We start from the raw sequence: 19,196 nt of genomic DNA on the forward strand, positions 1-19,196 counted from the left end.
TCTAAAAATGTTGCACCTGTTTTTAGAATTGCAATGGTGATACGTAATTTTCTTTTATTATGCAGAAAAGCCAAGATTTTAAAGACTGATAAAAACTCAGTGTTAACTGGAGTGGGTGAGGGTGAAATTACTTCTCAGAGACTGTTGTGGGAATTCTAAAAACAGGTGCAACATTTTTAGAGGGGGGAATATAGCAATCTGTTTTTCCCTATAGGTGAAGTGTTGCTTCTGGCTGCTCTCAAGACTTTTTTCTTTGTCTTGGTGCGGATTTCTTTGGGTTATCACATTTGGGATTCACTCAGCTTCTCGAATCTGTAGGTTTGTATCTCTTGCCAAATTTGTGAGCCATTATTTCAAATTTCAACCATTATTTATTTGAATACTTTCTCTTCTCCTGCTTGGGCTCCAGTGATATAAGTATTAGGTCTTTTGTTAGAGTCCCACAGGTCCCTGATGCTCTGTTAACTTTTTTTTTTAGTCTATGTTCTCCTTATTTTTCAGATTGGATGGTGTCTATTGTTCTGTCTTCAATTTACTGATTCTTTTCACTCTCTCCTTCATTCTGCCGTTGAGCCCAATCACTAGGCTTTTTATTTTGGTTATTGGATTTTTCAGTTCTAAAATTTCAGTTTGGTCCTTCTTTATGTCTTTTATTTCTTTGCTGAGGCTTTCTATTTTTTCATGATGTGTTCTGTATTTCTGTGTGTTCGAGTTTCAAGTGTGTTCATAATTGCTCATTGAAGCATTATTATGACAGCTTTAAAAGCTTTATCAGATAATGTTAACATCTCTGTCATGTCAATGTTGGCATCTCAATTGTTTTTTGTCATTCTGTTTGAGCTCTTCCTGGTTATTTGGATGATAAATGATATTCAGTTGAAAGCAGTCATTTTCATATTATGTTCTGAGACTTCTGATCTTATTTAAGCCTTTGGTTTTGGTTGGCATTCTCAGACATCTCTCTGGGAGGGGAAGGGGTGCACTACCCCATTATTGCCAGGTGGAGATAGATGTCCAGGTTACCACTCAGCCTCCATTGACAGCCAAGAAAGGGTGTCCTCATGCCTGCTGCACAGTGGTGGGAGTCCAGGCTCCCCTCAAGATAACCAATACCATGGAGGGACAAACTCATTACTGGCCAGCAGGGATGAAAATCCCAGCTTCCTACTTAGCCTTCCCTGACACCACCCCAATGGTGATGTTGAGGCCCCTCATTACAGGTTCATGAGGATGGAAGTCTAGGTTCTCCACTCGGCCTTTGCTGGTGTGGCTGGCCGTTGGGTTGCACTTTTTTCCAGTATTTGGTTGGAGAAGCGAGGTTGTTGTCTAAACGTTTTCTGTCTTGCTAGGCTGCCTCTATCCTGGTCCTTTGGGTAGAGAGAGCAGGCTCTGGTTGGGGTGTTATTGAAATCTGTACCTGTTGGTATTTCTTTTTGCCAGCTTCGTCAGTTCCAAGTCTCAGATGTATGCGGCAAAAAGAAAATTCAGGAAGCCACCATTCCCCAGGTCCCCAGCTGCTCTGCCTTTTTTCTTTATCTTCCAGAGTCTTCTTAGGTTTGTTTTATAACATCCAGGACTTTTAGCTGTATTTAGTAGGAAGAATAAGAAAAGTATGTCTACTCCATCTCAATATGACTTTTAATATTGTTCATTTATTTACACAACAACTTTTTTTGGAGTGCCTGTGATACAACCGTGAATAAGCCATTCGTGGTCATTACTTTGTGGTCATTACTTTCATGGAGCTCAAGGACAAGTGAACATCAGACACAACACAGTGTGGTCAGGGTTATTGTGGGGAAAGGACATGGTGTTCTGAAAGCAGAAGAAAGGGTTCCTTAGAAGGAGTGACATCTGAGCTGAGACTTGAAGGAACATATATACAACCATTCTGTTTTTCACTTTCTATGCAGCATTCAGTAAATTACATGAGATATTTAACACTTTATTATGAAATAGGCTTTGCGTTAGATGATTTTGTTCAACTGCAGGCTAATGTATGTGTTCTGAGCACATTTAAAGGACGCTAGGCTAAGCTATGATGTTCGGTAGGGTTATTAAATGCATTTCTGACTTATGATACATTCAACTTATGATGGGTTTGGAGGGATGTAACTCATAGTAAGTCAAGGAAGATCTCTAGAGGCAGCACATGCTCTGGTTCATTTTGGTTCTGAGTTCCAGCCTGCGTGTCCTTCTGCATCCAGGCAGCGACTTCCTGCTGGGAGCTCCCCGGCTCACACTTCCTATCTCCATATGGCCCAGAGCCATTCTTACCCCTCCTCCATGGAGCTCAGGGCAAGGAGCTCCCACCTTGTAAGTGATGAAACCGAGGCTGTCCCCACTAGCCACCAACTCTGCACAGAGTCCCTCAGCCCAGCATGCCTGTCTCACGGGGATTCTTCTAGCAACCTGCTCCAGGATTTCTCTGGCCACTGGCCTCCTTCTTCCTCCCCACCCTTACACATGCCCAGTTTTAGATATGACCTCAGAAAGGATGAGAAAATAAACCCCCGATTGTTCCCACCTGCTGTTCCCTGCTCATCCTGGGCAGCTGCTGCTGTCACCCAGTGCTCTGGGTTGGTCCTCTTCCTTGATGAGCTAAAATTAAAACATCTGCCCAGAATTAACCAACCTAAGCCCCTCCCCTTAGGGCTGTGTTTGCTTAGACAAAGAAGTTCCCCATTCCTTCTGGGAGCTCAGACCTGAAGTTCTTTAATCCTGGATCTCTTACCGGCCAGCTGTGTGACCTCAGGAAGACCACTCAGAGTAACTGTGCCTCAGTTGTTTGAGATATAAAATGAGGAGATTCTACATCTGTGCCCATGAAGATAAAGACCTCACTTATTGTTTAAAGATTTTTGAGATGAAGGAATCTTTGATTCAGTCATCTTTTCTAACCAACCTGCACTCCATCCATTTCCCTTTGCCCTGCTTATTTTTTTTTAGAGCCCATATCATTATATATGTTTATATTTTATGTGACCTGAGTCACTTTGGCCATTCAGCAAATGTCAGATCATTTTTGTCTCTGGAAGTTAGAAGTGGAAAGTTGGGGGGGGCGGGCCTTCACCCACCACCTCACCCCCAGGGGATGAATTAAATGGCAGCAAATCCTACCAAATGTGCAAATGGTCACAAAAACAGTCCTACAGCCCGTTCTTGACTCCAGGGAAGTCCATCTCTCTGCCCTTGCCTGAAAGGGCCATGGACATGACATGCTGACAGCAGGACCACCAGACTTGGGGCTGGGCAGGCAGCAGAGTCCAGGACCAGTGGGCTCTAGAGTCTGGAATCTGGACCAAGGGTACCATTTCACCAGGTTGCGGGGCTTGGAGGATGCTTGTCCATCCATCGTGCTAAGGGCAGAACATTCTAGTCAACTGCATATCAAGCGCTCATATCACCAATGAAAACTGATCTCCATTTTCATTAACAAACCTTCTCATGTAGATTTCTAAAATGATAGTTAAAGCCCTAAGTAATCACCTCTGGCCTGTTAATTCCTGATTAACATGTTTTAAATTCTATGGGTATAGAGACAACTTATCTTTATACTGATGTACTTTTAAAGCAAATTACCTCCCAGACCATATGATGATAGGATGTTAGGGTGTACATTTGTTTACTGTCTGTCACCCACTAGAATGTGAGCTCCTTGAGAGCAGGACTTTGTTTTCCTTATTCACTACCAGAACTCCAGGTGAATGACTGATAGATGAAAAGATAGAAAGATGGAAAAAAAGATGCTTTTTACAATCTGGCTGGTTATGGGTGATAGTCTTCCTCCCTGTGTGGGGTCTGGCTCCCTACTCTTCAAGGTAAGCTAGTTGGACCAGTTGTGAGTGAGGGAGCATTCCTGTTCAGTTCTCCCCCGCTGCCCTTCTGTGTCCCTCTTCCACTTTGTCCATCCACGGCCTGTGTCCTCCAGAGCCAGCAACTGTCAGCTCCCCCTTCCCCATTCAGCACTGCCTGTTGGAAACATCTTCCTCTCCTCCTGCTTCTCCATCAGCAATGTGGAGGAAACCTGAATTCAGGTATGGACACTACCAGAAAGCAGCTGGGTAACTTTAGATTAGTCCTTGAACCTTTCTGGAGCTTGGTGTTCTCATCTGAGAAATGAAAGGGTGAGTCAGGCTGAGTATTCAGATTATCTCATTTAACCTTATTTAATCCTCTGTCCAACCCTACAAGCGTAGGTAGTTTTATTCCATTTTCAGGTGAGGAAAAGGAGCCACAGAGGGGGGAAAGTAACTTGCCCTGGATCCCTTAGCATCAAACCGAGATGTAATGACCCTTCGGTGCGGCTCCCAGCATGGGCATACCTAGTCTGTGACATATAGGACCATCCCAGTAGGTCTGGGGTGGGCCTCTAGGAACCAGTTTCTAAGAAGCTCACACAGTGTTTGGGATATACAGCCGTGTCCATCAACCATGGCCTTAGACGAACTCCAGGTTGCCTCCCAGGGCTCACTTTCATTCTGTCATCATTTACCCTGGCCCAGGGACTCACTTCCTAGCGAGGTTTATCAGATGAGTGATAAGACACAAAGGCTTCCATTTTGACCTGAATATATTTGCATTTCAACAGGAACAAGCAATAGGATGACCCTTGTTGGTTGTGGGGAGGGAGGGAGTTGGAAGCCCACTTTGGGCCCAGGGATTCCTATGGGCTCAAAACTGCAAGTAAGTCCTCCACTTGTTTGTGAGTAAGAAAAGCCCTGCTTGCAGGATGCCATCTTCCCAAATTAAGGAGGACACACACAGACCACACACCTATACTCACTGCTTAGATGAGACAAATTTTCTCTTCCTTTGAAGATCAGAAAGCAATTGAATTCAGTCTGTCCTGATTTCAGAATGTGAAACTCGGGGTTTTTCCTCCACGAAAGCAAGATAATAGTCTGGCATCAATAAATAAACGTGGACCAACTAATGTCCACTAAAATGCTCATTACGTTTGGGATTAGCAGATATAAACTACTATATATAAAATAGATAAAATAACAAGGTCCTACTGTATAGCACATGGAGCTGTACTCAATATACTGTAATGAACCATAATGGAAAAGAATATGAAAAACAGGCTTTGCTTGTGGCGTAGTGGTTAAGAATCCACTTGCCAATTCAGGGGACACGGGTTCGATCCCTGGTCCGGGAAGATCCCCCATGCCACGGAGCAACTAAGCCCACGCACCACAGTTACTGAGCCCTGCAATGAGAAGCCCGCGCACCACAACGAAGATCCAATGCAGCCATAAATAAATAAATAGATAGATAAATAAATAAGAATATGTATATATATGTATAACTGAATCACTTTGCCATATACCAGAAACTAGCACAGCATTGTAAATCAGCTATACTTCAGTTTTCTTAAAAAATACCCATTACTTATCGTATATTAACACATATATGTGGAACCTAGAAAAATGGTACAGATGGACCAGTTTGCAGGGCAGAAATTGAGACACAGATATAGAGAACAAACATATGGACACCAAGGGGGGAAAGTGGCGGGGCGGGGTGGTGGTGGTGGGATGAATTGGGAGATTGGGATTGACATATATACACTAATATGTATAAAATAGATAACTAATAAGAACCTGCTGTATGAAAAAATAAATAAAATTCAAAAACAAAGATATAAAGATTTGAATAGTAAAATTAACAACGTTGATTTAAAAAACTACCCATTACAGAAATATACTTCCAATGTATTTTGAAGATATCAGAAAATTCCTTAGTTCATTTCACAAGTATCCCATTCATCCCTGTGCCAGCCCTGAAGCAAGTTGCAATGAGTGAATGTAAAAGGCTACACAGGCCCACCCCAGAGATGTGGCCAGGATCTAAATAAGGCTAAACCCTGACAGGAGAGCCTTGCGGTTGGTACAAGCCAACCCTTAGGAGGGGAGCAGGAAGGAGGTCTGGTCCAGCAGGGAGAGTTTTCATGGCTGCCCAGAGTCCAACCAAGAGTTGGAAGAAAAGGAAATGAGGCAGGTTAGGTGAGAAACTGCCTCTAGTGAAAATGAGCTGTGCAAAGTTGAGTAAATAAGACAGCAGGCCCAGGGAGGGGAAAGAAAAGAGGTTGGGCGAAGCCTTTGACGTTAATTCCTCTCCTGTGGGCCTCAGTGTTCCTGGTTGCCCTCGGTCTCCCCACACCATATCGTGAACATTTTCCCTTGGCTGTGTTGTACTGCGTGATATTCCCTAATGAACACATCCAAACAAAGGAGGTCCTATATATGAAGGTGTTCATGGCAATCTCATTCATGTTCCTCCAAATTTAGAAAGCTCTAATTATCCAATGGTATGGTTACAGAAATAATGGTTATGTGCTAAATCATTTCGTTTTAAACAAAACGCAAACAAACAGGTTTGGGAATGATTGGGGGGAAAGCAGAAAGCAAAGTTGTAGAAATCCTGTGATTTGCAAAAATATAGATATGATTGGAAGCACACTAAAGGAAATTCAGAACTGAAAACCGTTTGTTGGGGCTTCCCTGGTGGTGCAGTGGTTGAGAGTCCACCTGCCAATGCAGGGGACGCGGGTTTGTGCCCCGGTCCAGGAAGATCCCACATGCTGCGGAGCAGCTGGGCCCATGGGCCATGGCCGCTGAGCCTGCGCTCCGCAACGGGAGAGGCCACAACAGTGAGAGGCCCGCGTACCGTCAAAAAAAAAAAAAAAAAAAACCGTTTGTTGGAGGGCTGGAGCGGATGTTTTGCTTTTGTAATTGCGTTTTGTATATAACAGTAAATCGAAATCAATTCAAAAGTGTAGGTATTTCTGGGAGAATTGCAGAGTGCTCAGCCCTGGATACCCCTTAGACTCACACAGGGCTTCTAAAAACTACCAATGCCTTGACTCCCAATAGAGCAGTAAAGTCAGAAGTTCTGGGAGCATGACCCTAGGCATTGGTATGACCACATCACTGTGTTTTAAAAGCTCCACAAGTGATGTTTTGCGCACGGCTGGGTGAGGCTGTGGTTACACATGTCTGCACCGTAGTTCAACCGGGTTGCTATTCTAACCCCAAGTTGAGAACAGCTGCAGGAGGAAATGGGAAACTTGTTTGGGGACTGGAGGGAGGCAGGTCATTTGGCACTCAAGAAGGTTTTGGAGAAGATGTCTAAGGTACACCTGAGTGGGGTACCACGGAGATACTTTAGAGAGATGTGAGGGTATTTTGAGAGCCAGAGAACACCTTTGTCCACATTCCATCCTCACCTGCAAGCTCTTCCTGTTCCTTCAAGACCAATTCTATTCTCATCCATCCCCTCTGAGAAGCCTTTCTTCAACTGTCTCCACCCACAGCGGGAGATCACTTCACATCCTCTATGGCCCCGTAGTAGCCTGTGGGTATCTCTATTAATGCACTTAGCATGTTGTATTATCATGATCTCTCTGCACCTATCTTAGTGTAAAAAGAGACTTCATCTTATTAATTTTGGGGTCCCTGGTATCTAGTGCAGTGTTAGGCACATAATAGATGCTTAATGAATGATTGTTAGTAAATAAATAAATGCATAGAAGATGTGTATTAGGACCATATTAAGAACCAATTTGCTTATTAAACAAATATTCAAGGGGTTTCTAGTGCTCTCAGCATTGTAGTCCAATTGCTCAGACGGATTCAGTGTTAAAATAGCTTTTTTAGATTAATCTGGGAAGCTAGCCATCATTCGTATTATTGTTTCTATGAGAAAAATTAAATTCATTGTGTTTTAAATAGCCGACTCCCAGATGAATCTTTAGATCACATGTATTTCTGATTTTAGGACTGCCTATACTTTCCAAAATGTCCCATGCTAAAGTAACTTCTGCCAATGACTTAACTGAGTTGTCTGGAAAAAGTTCATTTCCAGAGCTTAGACTAGACCAAAAGAAGGCTCACACTTTACCCTTTAACAGGTAAATTCCATGAGCTGAGTCTGGATCTACACTCTACACAATTTCAGGTCTTTTCAAAATGTAACATTTAATTTTTTTTCCTAATTTCATCAGTCGATGGGTCAGATATTTCAGCTAGTGTTTAAAACAATGGCTAACACCAGCATATGTACCATGTGCCAGGCGTTGTCTAAGTGCTGCCATTATTCAGTGACCCTTTCGTCTTCCCAGGAGCCTCAAAAAACCTAGGGCTGACCCTGCATTGAAGTCAGAAAAACCAAATAAGAAAGAGGCTGGATGTGAAGGCAAAACTATCCTCACTATCCAGAATGGAGTCTCCTTTTCCTGGCCACCAATTTTTTTTTAATTTTTTATTTATTTTTTTTATTTTTGGCTGCATTGGGTCTTCGTTGCTGTACGTGGGCTTTCTCTAGTTGCAACGAGCGGGGGCTACTCTTCGTTGCAGTGTGCGGGCTTCTCATTGCGGTGGCTTCTCTTGTTGTGGAGCACAGGCTCTAGGCACACGGGCTTCAGTAGTTGTGGCTTGCGGGCTCTAGAGCACAGGCTCAGTAGTTGTGGTGCACGGGCTTAGTTGCTCCGCGGCATGTGGGATCTTCCTGGACCAGGGCTCGAACCCGTGTCCCCTGCATTAGCAGGTGGATTCTTAACCACTGCGCTACCAGGGAAGCCCTCCTGGCCACCAATTAAAGTATAAAACGATATAAATGCACTAGAACCCACAGCATTGTGAAGGCCCTGGAGAAGAAGCCACAGCGCAGCTGTGGTGAGGGTATGCTCTGGTGGCCCCATCCCCCATCAGCTGAGCCTAAGCACTGCAGCAAGCCTGCTGCCTGCACCAGCATCAGAGGGAGTTAATGGTGCAGGGAGAAGGATCACCTTAATGGAATGGGGAACAGGGCTGCTGCAGTCACAGGGTACTGTTGGGAAAAGAATTTCCCTTTAAAAGATTTCAATAAATAGGTTCAGCAAGAATTGAAAACAAGGGATTCTGGCTGGAGAGGTAGGGGAACAAGGAATGGAACTTGTAAAAAGACAACAGATTATTGCATTCTTCCTCTTGGGTGCTTGTTGGTTAAGAGAAGACACAGAACATCTTTGGTCTGGAAAAAAAATGCAGTAGCTTTTCCTACTGCTGGGAAGTCAGTTAAGTCCAATTGGGCTCTGCCAGCTCTGAGCTCGTCACCCTCCAAGGCCTTGATGAGGACAAAGTGACCTGTGCTTAGGATGTCTGCAGAAGTTCATAACCTTCCTTTAAATAAGAACAAGGGAATAAATGAACTAAAAGCTTGTTTACTGATCAACAGATAACCCCAAGGGAGAACCACTTTGAGAATAATTTTTCTAATACAACTGTGTCTCCTGTGTGTAGAAAATCACACCCTCCAGCTTCAATTATTTGAAGAAATAATTTACTTATCCAAGGAAAGGACAGTCATGTTTTCTGGAATGCCCACAGTAATTTAAGGAGGCTATATGCTTTGTAGCCACACCAGATTATTATCTGAAGAACTGCCTCTGCGTGGTAAATGAAAATGGAGATTCTTAAGAAATTAGAATTTGATCGTATTTTTTAGCGGCTTCTGACACCAGATGTTCCTGATGCATCTCTCTTATTGCTGCTTGGAGATCTCAGGAAGTTGTCTGTTCCTCTGTTATAGTTTCGGTAATGAAAGGAGATAACTGCCTGTATTTTTTACCCTGTTCTGAGTTGTACCAGAGGCTTATAGCTTGGCAAAATATGGTTATTTTAACCCAGATGTAAATTCCTCATGGCTCATGCTGAAGTTTTGTGATCAAGAGACTTCTTCATACAGAATGTTTCCCTTTCGCTTATCAGCAACATACACGCTAGCCATTTTCCCCAGAACAATACAGCTTATCTCACTACCATAAGATGCATTGGGTAATTTATGACTCTAGAATCTAGAAACTAAAATGTAGTTTAAACAAAGTGAAAGAAGCCAATCTGAAAAGGCTACATACTATATAATTTGAATTATATGACATTCTGGAAAAGGTGAAACTATGGAGATAGTAAAAGGATCTGTGGCTGCCAGGATTTTTAGGGCTGTGAAACTGTTATTCTGTATGATGCTATAATGGTGGATACATGTCATTATACGTTTGTCAAAGCCCATAGAATACACAACACAGTGAACCCTAATGTAAACTATGGACTTTAGTTCACAGTAATATATTAATATTGGCTCGTCAATTGTAGCAAATGTGCCATACTAAGATGTTAATAATAGGGGTGGAAGGTGAGGGGCTATATGGAAATTCTCTCTTCTCTTCACTCAATTTTTTGGAGCCCAAAAACTGCTCAAAAAAAGTCTTTTAATTAAAAAAAAAAAATAGACAGTTTGGCCTCCTGGCCTCTCCATGGAGGTGGGGGTGGGGTAGATGATGATGTCATTCTGCTTAAGTCTTCTATGGTACTCAGTGTGTAACCTCAAGCAATTTCATTTGAAAATAGTTATCAGTACATCAAATCTCCTTATCTTTCTGGTGGTTGTTGCTATTACTAGTCTCTTTGTTTAAAAACAAACCAAAAAGAAGAGGAAGAATACAAAATGAGCTTACCCTCTTCTCAAGAAGTTCCTGTTTTTCTCCATCAGAGATTCTGTTACACCCCTTCCAAGATCCAAACAGTTGGCAACTTTGCAACACTGCAGAGGCCACTTACTCGACTTTCTAGGTGTCTTGGCCAAAAAAGAAAGGCAGTGCTTGCTGCTGTTTCTTAGGTCTGTTCTCACCAGCAAAATCAATGGCTCAGTTCCTACAGCACAGGAGGGGTGCTTATTCCTTTCTTATGGTATGGGAAGGGGAATGGCTGGATAATACCCACAATAAATATCTACACGTTGTAGAAAATATCACTAGGAATAGCATACGTCGTGACGAGTAGTTGTTCTGACTGGCCAAGGGAAAACCTACAGTAAACAAATTTACAAATCAATCAAAGAAAGATGTGTACTAAGTCCTGCATTTTACGGTATATAAAATGCATTTCCCTCTGGAGGGGGATAAAGGTATCCAACAGTGAACCCTGCATTCAATGTGCCTTTATTACACACATATACCCGGTGACGGGCAAATAACAGGGAGCCGGCATAAAGGCAGAGGAAATTCATATTATCTCATGATGTCAGCAGTATCAGTACTCTTATGAACAAAATTAAATGTCTTGCCTAGAAAACCACAGTAAAATTAACATTCAACACCCATAAAGATAGTAAAATTTTTCTTTTCCAAAGAATGTCTTAAGAAATGGGATGTGTCTTATTCATATACCACGTACACATATTATATGTCAGCAGAGTTAAATAGGATCTTCTGTGGGCCTACAATCTGATTTCCTCTGTAATATTGTCTTGGGCTTGATTTCCCACCTGGACTCTGGTGAGGGTGTAAGAAATGTGTCACTGGCTCATTGGTGGCCACCCAGCTCAGGGTTCAGTTTCTGCCCGCTACCAAAAACATCTGGGACAAGAGTATGAGAGTTCACTTCCATGGTGCCAGAACGATGCAAGTACAACCCAGTCATCCCTGATTTTCTCTGAAAGTTCCATGCACTTTAAGTATTTAAAACCTCACACACGAATTAAGATAAGAGGAGATAGGGAGTAAAAAGTAAAATTTAAAGAAATACATCGTCATACATTTCAATTTAATGTAACTTTTCTGACTCCCTGAAATGTCCTTTCTCTTTCTCTTCACAATAAACTCATGGGCAGAATAAGAATGAGTTGAGGTGGCAAGAAAGTCAACAGAGGGCTGAAGGAACAATACCAACAGCTGGGGTTCTCTACTTGCAAATGTGCTGACAAATATTTGATTACTTGCTCTAAGGACGTACAAAACAGTCTACTTGAAGATCTTTGAAAATTATCCTAGAAGACATTTGTGTCTAAAGTTGGACTCTTGGAAGACACTTTCTCAACCTTGTCCATATCTCTGTCCTTTGCAGGGCAACAGGCTTTGGCTTCTTGAATGCACTGTGCAAAGCAGCGGCCGTCCTCGGAAACTTAATATTCGGCTCCCTGGTCAGCATCACCAAAGCAATCCCCATCCTGCTGGCCTCCACCGTGCTCGTGTGTGGAGGACTGGTGGGGTTGCGCCTGCCTGACACACGAACCCAGGTCCTGATGTAATGGAAAAAAAGCCATCCATCCTGTGTTTCTTTCTGCTGCCCCGTGTCAACTCTCCCGACTGACTCAAGGCTCCAGCTTTTTCAGATATAGAAAAGCGGTCAAATACCAAAACACTAATTCTTGCTGCGACTAAAATTTAGATGCGTACCATCTCGCCCCTTAAATGTGATTTTGCAGTTTGTTTGTTTGTTTTCATGCATCGTTGTCTTTCCTAACTGTGATGCTACTGCCTCCCAGAAATCAGTGGAAGGATTTTTAAAATGTGCTGGTCAGCCGGGCCTTCCGGAGATTCTGCTCACTGAAGGTTCAGAAGCTAAGAAGAGGGCTGGGCTGCTATAAGAGGACTGGGCTGCTCCTAATTCAACATTCACGGGAAAGATAAGTTGGCGTATTATCGCATTTGTGCTGAGAAGAGGGATTCTTTTTTTTTTTTCAAACAGAGTGATATTTCCTGTTTACTTAGAAAAGGACACCCAGCAATTCTTGCTGTTACAGCAGGGCCTTTCAAAAAAAAAAAAAAAAAAAAACCACGTGACACCAAACAGAGCTGGGTGGGGCTCTTTCAGGCTTGACAGTTAACGTGACTGTCTCTGCTGACAAGAAAAATAGGGGCTCTGCTGTTGGCAGCAAAGATCTCTGAGCTGTACGAGCAGGACTTCTGCCAGAAAGCCCCCGGTGAAACTTCTGAAAAGCACGAGGAACAGGGCCTGTAATTATGTCTGTGACCGCGGCACGTGGTTCAGAATATTAGAAAGTCAGAACTCAGGGGGATCGTGAACCGACATTCATCCCCACCCGCCACCCCACCCCCAGCTGCCATTGACCTTGTCAGGTAGCAGATTCAAGGGAAAAAAGCCACTTTCTAACTGGGTCTGCCCACCTGAGTCTGCCCTTCACCCAAACTCTCTCGTCTAGAGTACCCCTGGGAAGTTGACATTGGACTTCCTACTAGCAATGCGCATGGCTTGGCTAGGCCGGTGCACTGGTCGGTGTGTTCCTGGCTGCTGCATCTGTGTGAAATCACAGCCTGCTGTGCTCCAGGGGGCCCTCGGGCAGACAAGGGCAGCATCTCCTGGTGGGTCTGGCTGCTCGTGTTACCTCTGGAGTCTGCCTGGGCCTGAAGAGAGAGGTCGGCAGGACATTCCCACGGCTGTCAGCTCTGTGACCTTCTCACCCCTGGGGCTGCCCCTCCTCCACGCTGGTCCTTTTTACTCATCTTTGAAATCTGAAGCCTCCAGGTAGACTTGCAGTGATGACCAGCAGCCAGGAATAAATCCCATATTAAAACAATAGTCCTTTTTTAAACTCTCGATGTCTTGGTAGAGGGTTATCCTTATTACTTATTGTAGGCGTTTCCAACAGGCCACGACCCTGGGGCCTCCAGGAAGGGAGAGCCTTTGTTTCCAATAGTCATTACATTCAAAGATGTCTTAACCCCACAGACCACTCCGCCTCTCTCTCCCCTTCCGCCTGATCCTCCGAGAGCTCCAGACAGCAGAGTTGAGGCTCTGTGAAAAGCTTCTTTCATGAACAGAAGCCATTAATCGACTCTCCCTTGAAGTAATTCAGGCCTGTACAGGGCGGGCAGCCTGGTGTCGGGGGCTGGCCGGATGAGGGTGGTTCCCTGGGGATGCGGGCTCAGGGCCAGAGCATCAGGAAAACTCAAACCCCAAACTGCAATGGTGGCAGAAAGAAGGAAAATCAATAAAGACTAGACGAGATCTATTAGAACAATATCAACAAAGCAGGAAAGAAACAGAACTTTTTTTCACCTCTGCCTCCTGGAATATTATTGGCAAACGAAGATGACAGTCAGACAACCCCCGAACGTATTCTGTATGCTCTTCCATTCGTACTCATTTCCTCACCTACCTACCCCTTGATTTATCTTCTTACAAAAGACATATTTGGGGACCTGAGCAGGTTTTTTAGTTGAATGTAGCATGTGTGGTAATAACTGCAAAAGTAATGTGTATCTCCGTCAAGCCATTCAAAAGAGAAATGTGCATGGGTATTGCTGTCTGTAGATCTTCTGCAGCAGTTAACTTTGCTTACTGGACTGTCTTTACTTTTGGAAGTGTCTCAAATGTCTGTCGTAGTTCTAAATGCATCACATCTCCAGAGTACGGTTTACGTGGTATTTTATCTGAACCCTGGGTTAGGTCAGAATGGGATAAGCCAGCAGAACTGCACTGGATGAGACCTGCCACCACGCATCCCCTTCAGAATGACCTTTCTTGACCTTCTTGTCACTTAATCCAAACCTCCCAGGTGGCCCAAGAGGGATCTCTTCTAATCTCCTGGACAGTCTGTGGTCACAAACCTTCTTGGTCACCACCTTTTCCACTTTTCCTGCAGTGTCCCTGCCTCCTTCTCGTTGTCCCCATCACCGTCATTTTCCGTGAGAGAGCTCAAGTTCTTCCCAAAGTATGTGGTGTGGCCTGTCCGGCTTGTTTTGGGGTCAGCAGGATTAAGGTAGAGCCATGCGATTAAACAGAAACTCCCAGTTCTATCAGTGTAGCAGGCTGTTGGCACACGGACGTGCAGCCAGCAACTCATTTCACCTGCAGTAGAAAGAAAATGAGAGCATGTGCGCAAATGAAATCCTAGGAAACACTCCCGCTGGCTCCTATATTTCCAACTCCTTTTCTATCTAAAATTTCCTAATAGCTCTTTGAATCAATCCAGAATGCTCCAGAATCCTGTTATTATCACTGGTCCTCTCAGTAGGAAAAAATCCAGCTGCTCCAAACTGAAAGTCCTATACATTATACCCCCAGTAATGGGTCTTACCCTCCTGTCTTAACCTCCTCTCATTTAATCTCGCTGCCTTGGAAGCCGAACCCAACAGCTAGTGGTCATCTTACACCCAGAAGACTGATGCTGGGAGATAAGATAGATGGGTCCTCACCCAAATTCCCCCACTAACCAATAATGAGACCCAGATCTTGTTGAGGAGAACGTAGGTCATTGAACATCTCTGGTCCCCAGTTTTCCCATCTGTGGATTGGGACTAGTTTGCTACTGGGACTAGTCTAAGATTCTAGAGTATCGTCATGAAAATAGTTTCATCTTACTATCTTCTTCTTATGCTAAGCTCTTCTTTACAAGCACCAAATAGGTTGAGTTTAGAAACTGAAAAATTAGGAAATAGATAAACATGCAAGAGCTCAGGAAGTTGTTTGGGAAGCCGCTGTGGGAGAGGCAAGAGCGTGGTTCCCATGTTGTTTGTGCTGCCAGCTTCTTAGGACCCTGAGCGTTATCTCCATTCACTGCTGGTTTGACAGTTCCCAGCGCCTGCCAAGGAAAGGGCCCACCCTGTAGGGATGCAGACAGTTAGAAGACTCTCTGATCACAGTCCTGTCACAAAGGCTGCATTCCATAGCTCTCCTGACTCTACTCCGTTTTATTCTTGAAGCATGGCCTTATGCAGACCTAGGCCTTCAGAAGCAGAGTTTTAAAGTGATTTCACCTGAGTTGGCAAATGCACCTTCACTTACAAAACTCACCAAGCCTAAGCTCACGTTTGCACCAAACTGCGTAGCTGCATTTCTGGATGTCTTGAGATATCAAGAGAGAGGTGGGAAAAGACATGTAGTGACCAAAGGGAGAGTCCAAGATGTTGAGAAGTTTCTAATGAAGAGATTAGGGCAGAACTGAGATTTTCTCAGCCCTGGGATCATTTTGAAAGCATTCCATGGGAATAGCTTCTGATTCCCTCTGCCAATCAAAACAGAATATGATATTCTCCATTTTTTTCTGCTTAATATCAAAATGGCCTCTACCTATTTCTTCAGTAATGCACTTCACTTGTTCATGCATTCAAGGCTCTGAAGCCGGAAATGTCTGAATTTGGCCTTCACCTGGTATCACGGAAAGACAGTCGGTTGATTGTTAAGGGCGTGTTGGCTGTATGTTTGGTTTTCCATGAACCCCCATATCATGTTGAACTCAGTCAAGGTACAAACCTACAGAAACAGCAGTCAAGTTGCCACAATGAAAAGAAACCTACACAGTAGGGCACTCTGAAATGGACTACACATTTCTTACAGTTTATGTTTCTGCCAAGCAAAGTGTGTTTTGAGTACAGCTTCTCTCACAATCTGTAACGTAGACAGAATTGTAAGTGTCTTCTAGATGTGTTGCGTGTCCCTGCATTGTTTCAGGTATGGAGTGACAGTTCTCCATGTGATGTTCTTTTGCTCTAAATATTGACCATTCCTCCTACCAATGGTGTCTCACCAACCAGGCACAGCCATTGCCAGGGCTGACTTCTGTCTTGCTCAACCAAGACCTTGATCCAGTTTAGTAATCTCAGGATTTTGAGTGACAAGGATACAGTTCATGGGCCATAGTTGCAGGCTAACAGCACTGGGTGGAGGAAAGAGCTGGGCAGAACATCCCCTGATCTCTTGTCATCTCATCAATAAATATTTATTGAATAACTTTCATGTGCTAGGTTGAGGCGCTGTGCTGTGTGTAGTTAGTTAACCCTTAATTAAGGACTTAAATAAGGGCAGGGAAACAGGGAGAATGTAAGAGAAAGCATCTATAATGGGGGGTCCTCATATTGACCCCCATTACCTGTTGTTACCCCCGCCCCATAAACACAAAGTGTTATTTTCCCAAATTTAAAAGAAATAAACATGTATATGGAATCTAAAAAAAAAAAAAGGTTCTGAAGAACCTAGGGGCAGGACAGGAATAAAGACGCAGACGTAGAGAATGGACGTGAGGATACGTGGAGGGGGAAGGGTAAGCTGGGACGAAGTGAGAGAGTGGTACGGACATATACAATACCAAATGTAAAATAGCTAGCTAGTGGGAAGCAGCCACATAGCACAGGGAGATCAGCTTGGTGTTCTGTGACCACCTAGAGGGGTGGGATAGGGAGGGTGGGAGGGAGATGCAAGAGGGAGGAGATATGGGGATACATGTATATGTATAGCTGATTCACTTTGTTATACAGCAGAAACTAACACATCATTGTAAAGCAATTATACTCCAGTAAAGATGTTAAAACAAAAAAAAAAAGAAGGAATAGCCTACCATGGGCAGAGCAGGAACTACTCAGAAATTGGGAATATCTTTGACAGGAGGAGAAAGCCCCCCAATTATTTAGCCTTTGTTGGAGGGACTACTAACTAGTACATACTTGGAAAATGAGAAAAATGGAGCCATACGAGTGCTATTTCTTTAAATATCCTGGCGGGAAGCCAAGCTAAGGTGTTAAAGGAAAAGCATCAGCAGCCAAGATCACCCCATCTTTATAGAGGTGTTCATTTTATTTTTAATTGGAGTATAGCTGCTTTACACTGCTGTGTCAGTTTCAGCTATACAGCAAAGTGAATGCGTAAAATAGAGGTGTTCAGTTTTAAAGTCCCAGTTTCTTCTGGGGCAGGCATTCTTTTTATGGCTGAAACTAGAGGCGGGGGCTGGGAAGTCTGTTCAGAGCAGGCAGCAGCGGCTGGAGTCCTCTCTGGAGCAGAGTCAGCAAATCCCCCAGCTGCTGCCACGTCCTCAGGCCTCAGCTTCCCAGGGTGTTTCCTTTCTGTGTTTGAAGACCTGTGACGAAGTCACAGCAGATAAGCCACCCAGAAAACAGGTTCTGACAGTCAGTGGCAGGCGCTTTTCAGATTTCAGTTTAAAACCGGTGCATGGTAAAGTGTCTCAAAGCTGTAAAAGACCTTTGGGTGCTGGGGCCTGAGGGGCAGAGCAGAGAGAAGGTGGTTGTCAGTGCCCCTCCGCCCTCCCCTCCAGAGTCGCGACTTCCTTTTTGCCCCCTCTCACTGTTGTGGCCTCTCCCGTTGCGAAGCACAGGCTCTGGACGCGCAGGCTCAGCGGCCATGGCTCACGGGCCCAGCCGCTCCACGGCATGTGGGATCTTCCCGGACCGGGGCACGAACCCGCGTCCCCTGCATCGGCAGGCGGACTCTCAACCACTGTGCCACCAGGGAAGCCCTAGACCATTGGCTTTGACACAGCTCCCCGTGCTGGGCGGGATTTCCAACTCCTTCCCGACTGCTGTGCCTGATGGGATGGGCGCCCCTGGCATGAGGTCTGAGCGAGGCCCATCTCTGAGGCAGAAGTCTTAGAGCTCGATGCTTGACTCCTGGAAGGCAAGGAGGCCCGCAGCGAGGTCCCGGAATTCATTGACCAGGGGGAGTGGACACACCTCTCCGTGCCTGCCGAGGGTACTACTTGGTGCAGAAGGCCAGCAGGTGCCTTCCACTCAGATTTAACTGCTGAGGTTGCAGAGGTTGCCCGCTCTCTGCCTACCCTGCCACCTCCGTGCTCACTTTGTGCCAAGAGGGCCCAGAACCAGGAGGGAGAGAAAGCAGCCCTCAGCCCTCTGTTCAGACCCGCACGGGGTTTAACACCGGCTAGTGGTCCACCCTAGAAGCTGGGGTGCTTCTTAGCAGCTGCTGGGTCCTAAGCAGCTTTCAGGTGACTGGAAAGTGACTGGCCGAGCAGCTCACAGGGGCCAAGCCGTCGAAAGCCAGGGATGGGCTAGAGCAGGCGCAAACCAGTTCCTCAGAGCCCATCATTTCAGGAATTCTGTGAGCCAAAAATGGTTGAGAAACAGCCATTATAAAAAATTAAAATACGTGAAAGTACAATTAAATTATAGTTAGAAACAAAGGTAATAAATATTCTAAACTCATCACGTTCTAATTATTTTACTCATTTTAGTATTACCTATGCCCTTGAGGTAATCGACACCTATTGTGTCTGTATGGGAGAAAAACCCCGTGATGCTGGGCTACTGAGTGCTACTTCCCAACTGCAGGTCAGTGACATCACCTTTGTAGCCTGAAATCAGCCATGGTGGGAATATTCACACCACGGATATTGACAAAGGCTACAAATCAGACTCCTCCTCCGAGACAGTGGTTCATCACGTGCCTACATGCCGCTACCTAGAGCCCTGACCAGTACATGGCCACCCACTGCATAGACCCAGGCCACACCAAATTGAGTCCCATGGGTTTGCGGCTCAGCACTGCCCATAAACCCAAGGGAGGGAAAGACAACAATTTCAATCTCCTGTGGTACACAAATGGTTTCTTTCTGCGTTTGTATTGATTCAGAATAAGACCCACAGTGCAGAGAACCCGCCACTCTCT

General features: G+C 44.6%; 1 protein-coding gene across 2 annotated transcripts in view; it reads left to right on the forward strand.

Annotated features, from left to right (window-relative positions):
• SV2C (synaptic vesicle glycoprotein 2C) overlaps positions 1-12,069 on the forward strand; it is a 182,254-nt gene extending 170,185 nt beyond the window's left edge. For both annotated transcript variants that reach the window (XM_065873532.1, XM_065873531.1), the window contains exon 12: positions 11,886-12,069. In XM_065873532.1, the coding sequence (XP_065729604.1) occupies positions 11,886-12,069 (184 nt within the window). The remainder of the gene's footprint in view (positions 1-11,885) is intronic.
• The last annotated feature ends 7,127 nt before the right edge of the window (positions 12,070-19,196 follow it).

Source organism: Phocoena phocoena, chromosome 3 (genome assembly GCF_963924675.1).
Source record: "Phocoena phocoena chromosome 3, mPhoPho1.1, whole genome shotgun sequence".
Classification (NCBI taxonomy): domain Eukaryota; kingdom Metazoa; phylum Chordata; class Mammalia; order Artiodactyla; family Phocoenidae; genus Phocoena; species Phocoena phocoena.